This window comes from Mesoplodon bidens, assembly GCF_964165515.1.
Source record: "Mesoplodon bidens genome assembly, chromosome: 1".
Taxonomy (NCBI): Eukaryota; Metazoa; Chordata; class Mammalia; order Artiodactyla; family Ziphiidae; genus Mesoplodon; species Mesoplodon bidens.
In genome coordinates, this window is record NC_138176.1 from 49078331 (window position 1) to 49087272 (window position 8942).

At 45.1% G+C, this 8942-nt stretch overlaps 1 protein-coding gene across 1 annotated transcript; it reads left to right on the forward strand.

Moving 5' to 3' along the window:
• Positions 1-3993: 3993 nt before the first annotated feature.
• On the forward strand, positions 3994-6152 carry LOC308615445 (atlastin-2-like; the record flags this gene model as incomplete). The annotated part of the gene is given in 3 exon segments (XM_081230858.1): positions 3994-4797; positions 5109-5486; positions 5490-6152. Coding segments are annotated over 3 exon segments (1419 nt in total). The 5' UTR covers positions 3994-4419.
• Between the last annotated feature and the right edge of the window lie 2790 nt (positions 6153-8942).

Consider the following 8942-nt stretch of genomic DNA (forward strand, 5'->3'; position numbering starts at 1 on the left):
GAGGAGATGCCATTGTTGGGAGGTGGCACAGAAGGAGGGACGGGTGTGGGGACTGCTTGGTACCATTCCTGACTGACCCTTCCAGCATTCTCTGTTCTCTAACTATCACATCTCATCAACTCCAATACCATCCATCCATCCATCCATCCATCCATCCATCATGCATTCCCTGTGGGGTGCTCTGGGCAACAGCTCTGTGAGTGAAGAGAGATACCCACTGCCCAGCTTCACACAAGCAATGATCCATGACATCTGCCCCTGCCCAGCACCTGACACCATAGATATTGCACTGGGGCCTGTCTGTATCTGCAGGGGACTCAGCAGCATTCAACCAGAGATCTGGTTGGCTTCTGGGGGGATCAGCTTCTTGGGGACTGATCTGGTAGGGATGGTGGCAAAGTGTATATAGAGGGCATCTTCTCTGACTGTCCCACCCACTCACTCTGGCCCTTCACACTGGAAGAACTCTCAGAATTCAGCTAAAGCTCCAGCCAACCTGAGGAAGCCCCTCAGACCCCAGCCCACCCACACTCCATCCTGCACATTGCCTTTTGCCTTCACGTCTCTGCTCTGTGAGCAGCTCTGTCCCCGCACCCCTTATACTACCCCTCCTGACTTGCCTCCCGGCATTCTGGACTTTGTGTGCCAGCCAGAGTTTGACTGTGCCTGCCTACTCCTCTGGCTTCTTGAAAGTTACCTTGAGTGAAGACTCCCTGCTTGCCTCCTACTCTCCCTCCAGGCATAACTTAGCCGTAGGTCTACAAATGTTTGTCAAGCCTGTACTGTTGGCCAACAGTCATTGTTCTAGATGCTTGAACACATATGCAGAGATGCAGCCCTCCTCTCAAGGAGCTCTTGGTCTGCAGAAGCACAGGGCTCTGGTGGAGGGTGTGCAAGAAGAGCGGGAACCAGGAGGAGGGTCTCAATGCTGCTCCTGGGTCAGTGCAGGGTCCCAGAGCAGGGAACAGCCAAGTCGGCCTTTGGAGCATGGGCAAGAAGCAGCCAGGTAGGTAGCCTGCAGCAGGCATTCCTGGAAGAGGGCCAGGGCTGTGTCAAGCAATCTGAGGCCTCCATCCTGCTCCTTCCCAGGCTCCTGCATAAGCCCCAAGCCCAGCCTGTGACACCCAGACACACAGACAGCACTGACACCAGCTGGGCTGGAAAGACCTGCCACCCCGGTGTCTCCTCCACTCAGTGTCCTCTCTGCCAGCTGTCTTTATAGAAGCCCACTGATAAACACTGATGCTGTTTGGGGAAGGAGGGGGAGGGGAGGGGCTGTGTCAACCCCTTAGCACCCATTCCTCCTCAAGGATGTTCACCTGCACCTGGCCGCACAGGGACCCTAGGGAATGAGATGGAGGTGGGGTTTTCTTCTTCTTTTTTAATGAAAGAACAGTGAAGGAAGGACCTATGCTACCACCAAACTAAAAATAATAACAAATATTAGCTTTGAGATCACCTTGCACAGTTTACAACTCACTTCACCATGGTGATCTCATTTAACTCCTGTAACCAGCCTGTGAGGTAGTCATGTCCCCATTTTACAAATGAGGAAAGTGAAATCTTTCCATACTGCTCCCTAGCTGGAAAGCGGTAAAGCTATGCCAAAATCTGCCTTCCCCAAAAGCAGAGCCCAAGGGCTTGGGTGTGGGTGGTTTATTTGGAAGATGATGCCAGGAAGCAGGAATGAGGGGGTGCGGAGAGTGAGACATGGAAGGCAGGCCTGCGTAAAGGGCATTATCAGCATCGTGCTGTCAGCAACAGACTGACTTCCGCAGAACCCTGAGAAGAGTATGGAGTGCCTCTCAGGTGGACCAGGAAGGACAGAGGCAGGAGAATGACCCTGCTCCCTTTCTCCCTCACCTGAAGTCTGCGCCTAGAGATGTGGATGCCCAGCACTTCTGGGCTTCGTTCATTTGCACAGGGTCTGTAGGTTCCCTTTGGCTTCAGAGAAGTCCCCAGCAGCTGAGAGCCTGGAGTGGGAACCACCAATGGACAAGAACTCTTTATCACACCTGTGACTGAAATCAGAACTGGTCACAGAGATGGGACTTGTGGCACCCAGAGCTGTGTTACAAGCTGCAGCCTATGCCCCTAATGTGTCCCTCTCTCCAAGCTGGGGGCAATATGTGAGCTGGACAGGCTTGGGGAGACATGGAGTTGGGGTCCTGGGAACCCCAGTGCAGAGGTGCAGAGGTGGGGCCAGGGAGCAGTGAGAGAGCGACCAGAAACAAGATGAAGAGTCCCACTTCATGGTGGTTCCAGAAGGGTCCCTGTCTCCAAGGGTCCCCATGGGAGCTGGAATTCTCTTACTTACAGTGAGGAGGAAGGGCAAGCATGTTAGTCTGCTCAGGCTACCATAACAAAGTGTCACAGGCTGGGTGGCTTAAACAACAATTGATTTTCTCATAATTCTGGAAGGTTAAGTTCTAAGATCAAGGTGTCAGCAGGTTTGGTTTCTTCTGAGGCCTCTCTCCTTGGCTTGTAGATGGCCATCTTCTTCCTGTGTTTTCACATGGTCTTTTCTCTGTGCATGTCTGTGTCCTAATCTCTTCTTCTAAAGACACCAGTGATACTGGATTAGGACCCATGTTAATGACTTATTATAACTTAATCACCCCTTTAAAGACCTCATGTCCAAATACAGTCACATCCTGAGGTACTGGGGGTTAGGACTTCAACATATGAATGCAGAGTGGGCACAGTTCAGCCCATGACAGCAGGGAAGAGCCCTCTTGCTTTCCTGGATCCTGAGCTGTTGGCCCTGAGGAATAGTAAGGCATCTGTGCCCCAGGAACAAGGAGGCGGGGCAGAGCCCTCAGCCAGTGTCTAGACAGAAACTCTGCCAGACACACTGCCCTCTGGAAGCCAGCGGAAGCCCACACTTACCCACCCTCAGCAACTGAACCAAATAGGGGCTGAGTCAGGGGCTTTCCTTAGGGCACCAGTTTCTTATGCTGATTTCTGTTCTTGCACATCCGGGAGAAATGACTCGACCCTGAGAGTGGTTGCGAAATGGCCAACCACAGTGAGGGCTCACAATTCTTCTGCACTCCCCTGTGGTCTCATTTACTGCTGCTCCGGCTCTGTGGGGGCAGAACAGCTCTCCCTGTTGGCCAGATAAGGAAGATGAGATTCAGGAAATTCATTGACTCCCAAAGGCACACTGCTACTGAGCAGCAGAAGCAGGACTCAACCCAGATCTGGGCTGACCCATCTCTACTGCTCATTTGCAGCCATACCTCTCTGCCTTCAGGGACATTGACTGCACCCCTTGGCCATAGCCATCAAGTCCCCCACCACAACTGGAATGTGTATCCATCCGGCTTTCCACAGTATGACTGGATTAGTGGTACAAAAGGGCTTCTCTCAGCATGTTTGACGGCTGGTATGTAAGACTGCCAGCCAGTTACCGTAGCAACAGTGGTGGGAATAAGCAGCATCCTGGTGGCCTGGGTGGAAAGTGAGGATTAACATGGGGACAAAGATGCTCATAGCATGGACTTTCAGATACCTGCCCTAAATGCCATCTAAGACTCAGTGCATCCTGAAGACCAGCTCAGCCCAGTGTTCAATTGAGAAACTGTTTTCACTCTTTTTTATGGCTGAGTAATACTCCATTGTGTGCGTGTGTGTGTGTGTGTGTGTGTGTGTGTGCGCGCGCGCGCGCGCATGTGTGCATATATGTATATACCACGTCATTTTTATCCATTCATCTGTCGATGGACATTTAGGTTGCTTCCATGCCTGGCTATTGTAAATAGTACACCAGAAACTAACACAACATTGTAAATCAACTATACTTAAATTAAAAAAAATAAAATAGCATTCTAGGGGGAGTTAATTTTAAATCTGTCCAAGATGGCTGAGGGGGACAAGGCAGCACGGAGGCGGCAGCCACACGAGGGGCTGCAGTGCCAGAGGCGAACCAGCGACCCAAACACCGGGGTTAACCACGTCTTGTCCAGGACCCTCCTAGGTGAGAAATATGAAGATGATGACCTAGTAAACTCTGATGAGGTTATGAAGAAACCATGTCCAGTATAGATTATTCTTGCACATGAAGATGACCATAACTTTGAGCTTGATGAAGAAGCTTTGGAGCAGATATTGCTACAGGAGCACATACGAGATCTTAACATAGTAGTGGTATCCGTGGCAGGAGCTTTTCCTAAAGGGAAATCATTTCTACTGGACTTCATGCTTAGATATATGTATAACAAGGATTCTCAAAGTTGGACTGGTGGAAACAATGAACCATTGACTGGCTTTACATGGCGGTTGGTTGCAAAAGAGAAACAACAGGGGCTTCCCTGGTGGCACAGTGGTTGAGAGTCCGCCTGCCGATGCAGGGAACACGGGTTCATGCCTCAGTCCAGTAAGATCCCACATGCCGCGGAGCGGCTGGGCCCGTGAGCCATGGCCGCTGGGCCTGCACGTCCGGAGCCTGTGCTCTGCAACGGGAGAGGCCACAACAGTGAGAGGCCTGTGTACCGCAAAAAAAAAAAAAAGAGAGAGAGAGAAACGACAGGCATACACGTCTGGAATGAAGTGTTTGTGATCAAGAGACCTAATGGAACAAAAGTGGCTGTGCTGCTGAGGGATACCCAGGGTGCCTTCGATAGCCAGTCAACTATCAAAGATTGTGCAACAGTGTTTGCTCTGAGCACTATGACTTGCTCTGTCCAGGTATATAATTTGTCTCAAAATATTCAAGAAGATGATCTTCAACACTTGCAATTATTTACAGAATACTGCAGACTTGCAATGGAAGAAATCTACCAGAAACCATTTCAGACATTAATGTTTTTTTTTTTTAAATTTATTTAATTAATTTATTTATGGCTGTGTTGGGTCTTTGTTTCTGTGCGAGGGCTTTCTCTAGTTGTGGCAAGCGGGGGCCACTCTTCATTGCGGTGCGCGGGCCTCTCACTATTTTGGCCCCTCTTGTTGCGGAGCACAGGCTCCAGACACGCAGGCTCAGTAATTGTGGCTCACGGGCCCAGTTGCTCCGCGGCATGTGGGATCTTCCCAGACCAGGGCTCGAACCCATGTCCCCTGCATTGGCAGGCAGATTCTCAACCACTGCGCCACCAGGGAAGCCCCAGACATTAATGTTTTTGATTGGAGACTGGAGTTATCCTTATGAACGCGCATATGGTTTGGAAGGTGGAAAACGATTCCTTGAAAAGAGATTGCAGGTAAAACAAAGTCAACATGAAGAGCTACAGAATGTAAGGAAACACATTCACAACTGTTTCTCAAATCTTGGTTGCTTCCTTTTGCCACATTCTGGTCTTAAAGTTGCAACTAATCCTAGTTTTGATGGGAGATTGAAAGATACTGATGAAGAGTTTAAACGAGAGCTTCGAAATCTGATTCCATTGCTACTTGCCCCAGAAAATTTGGTAGAAAAAGAGATAAGTGGATCTAAAGTCATTTGTAGACATCTTGTAGAATACTTTAAGGCTTACATTAAAATTTATTAAGGAGAGGAACTTCCACATCCAAAGTCCATGCTTCAGGCAACAGCTGAAGCTAATAATCTTGCTGCAGTAGCAAGAGCGAGAGAGATCTATTGCAAAAGTATGGAGCAGGTAGGTGGTGGGGACAACCCTTACATTGCACCGTCAGATCTGGAGCGAAAACACCTGGATCTTAAGGAAGTGGCAATTAAACAGTTTTGTTCAGTAAAAAAAAAAATGGGTGGAGATGAATTCTGTGGTCGTTATCAGGACCAGTTTGAGGCTGAAATAGGAGAAAACTATGCAAATTTTATAAAGCACAATGAAGGCAAAAATATCTTCTATGTTGCTCGTACCCCTGCCACACTGTTTGCAGTCATGTTTGCTCTATATATAATCTCAGGACTGACTGGCTTCATTGGCCTAAACTCTATAGCCGTCTTGTGTAACCTTGTCATGGGGTTAGCACTGACGTCTCTTTGTACTTGGGCATATGTTAAATACTCTGGGGAGTTCAGAGAAATTGGAACAATGATTGATCAGATTGCTGAAACACTACGGGAACAGGTATTGAAGACCCTGGTTGATAATTTCATGGAGGAAAACATAAGGCAGTCTGTAACACACTCTATCAAAGCAGACCTGACTGACCAGTTGTCTCATCATACCAGATTAAAGACAGACTGACAGTTCATCTCTTCATGGACTCCACTCTTTCTTTTTTTCATTCTTGCTGTACAGTGAGAACTCAAATAAAAATAAACCAAAGTTTACAATCAACTGTAGAAGTAGTTTAGTATAACTGGCTTCACAGATGGCTGCCACAGAGTGTGAAATTGTTTGTTGGTTTTAAGCATTCTGTTCATGGCTCCTAAGGCATGAAGATTGGCTGAGGAGCATTAGTTTTCATGCACACTTGTGCCATGTTTAATTCTTTTTTTTCCCTTTTTACTTAATCTAATGTTAGTGAAATTTGTCTTATGTGAAGGCTATTTCAGGGGAATATTTTAAGAAATCTATTTAGAGTCTTTTTAACACAGTGTCCCATTGAAATTTTAATTTTTAGAGAAGTTACGAATCATTGTATCAAGAATCAGATTGGAATGACAATGAAGCCTTTATTGAGCCACGACATTAAAAGTATATATTGCTTTACTGCCTTCAATACCAGTATTACATAAATGCATGTTTCAGAAACTTCACAGAAATTATATGACAACTCTTGTAGCTAAGAAAGTGATTCTGAGGTGTACATTTGTCTTGCCTTTTTAAATTTATAAACCTGCCCTAAAAGGAGATACATATCTGGGAAACTGAACTGTCTTTATGCAGTTTAGCTTTCATGTACATAAAATATGCCATTAATTTTATGGGGGGAGAAATTCCATCCAAAAATGTTGCCTACAGCTATGAGTTAAGAGTATCTATACAGTGTGTAGCTTTTATTTTCTAAAATCACAGATAGGGCAAGTATATGAATTATAAATATATAAATATGATTTTGTATTAAAAATGTTGTAGTTTATGACAAAATCTGGTTCTGTGGTAGGCTAAGAGTACAGTCCCTGTGAAGGAATGTTTGTGGCTCATGTCAGTGTGTGAGTGCATAGACAATTTGAAGTTTTTGTTATACTTGTGATATTTATCTTCTTGAGCACTGCATTCTCACCACGCCCCCAGCCAAGGAAATTCGGTGGGAATGTTTATCGTGACTTTGTCCTCTGTTACATTTTAAAGTTCTTTCCTGTAATTTATTTTCAGTACATAATTAAAAATTTGTATATATAAAGTGGAACTTGTGATTTTTTTAAGGAATTCTTCAAATATGTATTCCATTACATAAACCTATTTGTTTATACTGAAAAGAGCATGAGTGGGAAGCACCCAAGTGAGAGCTGTAAGGTATCGTACCTCATACCTCGAAGCTAAGCTTGTAAAAAGTTATTTCTCTGTGTCTGTCTCTGTTAGGGAAAACTTGTGATTAGCCTAGGGGGTGTATTAATTTTGTTTCTCTCTCTCTTTTTTGTGGTATATGTAAGGCTAACATTTTGCAATACTTTTGTAGCCTTCTCTACGAACACCTATTAAAGCATCTAGGTTGGTTTTTAAGTGAAGAGAACTCAGATGTTGAGTTGCATGGCCGAAAGCTCTAAATTTACTTTGGTTGATATATCCCCCTCCTGCTTCAAATCCTGTTTTTATATGGATTGTATTTGTTTCCATCTGTATTCAACTGCTACCAACTCATCTGTTCTTAGACAGAAAAAAATAAAAGCATTCTATTCCCTCCCAACCCCAAAAACAAACTGTTTTCTCTCCTCTCCCCAGACCTCTGCTCCCTCCTCTTCCTAGCCCTATGTCATGATCCAGTCCTTGTTAACTTCCCAGTGAACAGGGGAAGTCAACCCTCCCACCTTGACACTGGCATCATTTTGTCAGTTCTGAAAAGAATAGTCTTTAAAGAAAGCCAGGCCTAGGTGTAAATCTTAGTTCCACCAATTACTTACTCTCTGGTCTTATTCCAGTGATACAATCTCTCCACTTGGGTTCCTCACTATAAAAGGGAGATCATGATAGGCCATATCTCACAGAACTTTTATAAGGATTGCATAGCTAATAAAAAACAGAGAGTTCAAGGAAGGGCACAGGGTAATTCCTGAATGAATAGAAATTCCTTTTCAGGTAAACCATTGGATCTTACTGTTAATCTCAGGTTGTGAACTTGCCTTTGGGAATTTTTTTAGAAGAAAGTAGAATAATGGGTTTTTACTTGATTGAGACTCTGTGTGCAGACACAGGGACCCTATATTTGGAGCCAGGTCCCCAACCTTACTTTTCCAGTGTTAAAGGAATGCAAATCCAAGACCAGTCAACTGAGTGTCCCAGAGGAAGGCAGATCATCATAGAGCTGAGAGCTAGCTGGGGCTATTAAAGGTAGACTCAATGCTTCCCTAATGAAAAGTTGATAATTAGTCACTCAGTACACATCGTTGTGCCAGGAACTGTTCTAGGTACTGGGAATACAGTAGGTAACAAAGCAGATAAAAATCCCTGCTTCCTGGAGCTTACATTCATTACTTGTATTAATCTGATGGAGGGATCTAAAGGAAGTTGTTCTCTGAAATCTTCCATGTGGGTCACAGGCCTCTGGAATCTTCTAGGAATGGGGAGGTGGGAGGTGCAGTAGGAATTGTCTGAAAAAGAATAGTCATTATGCAACGGCTATTAAAATTTAAAGACCCAGGCTTCTGGTTTTATCTTTGGTGTGTAAAAAGCTTAGAAATTATCACTCCCACCCTTACTATAAGGAAAAAACTAAATGAACTTAAAATCAATGACTTCTTCGACCCATCAGAGAATTGAGGTCACAGAGCAAACCACTATCCCAAATCTAGAGACATAGGGAAATTCAGAAGATAACAGCTAAGATGTGGCAGAGATTTTGGAATTATCAGATAGATAATTTAAAATAACTAT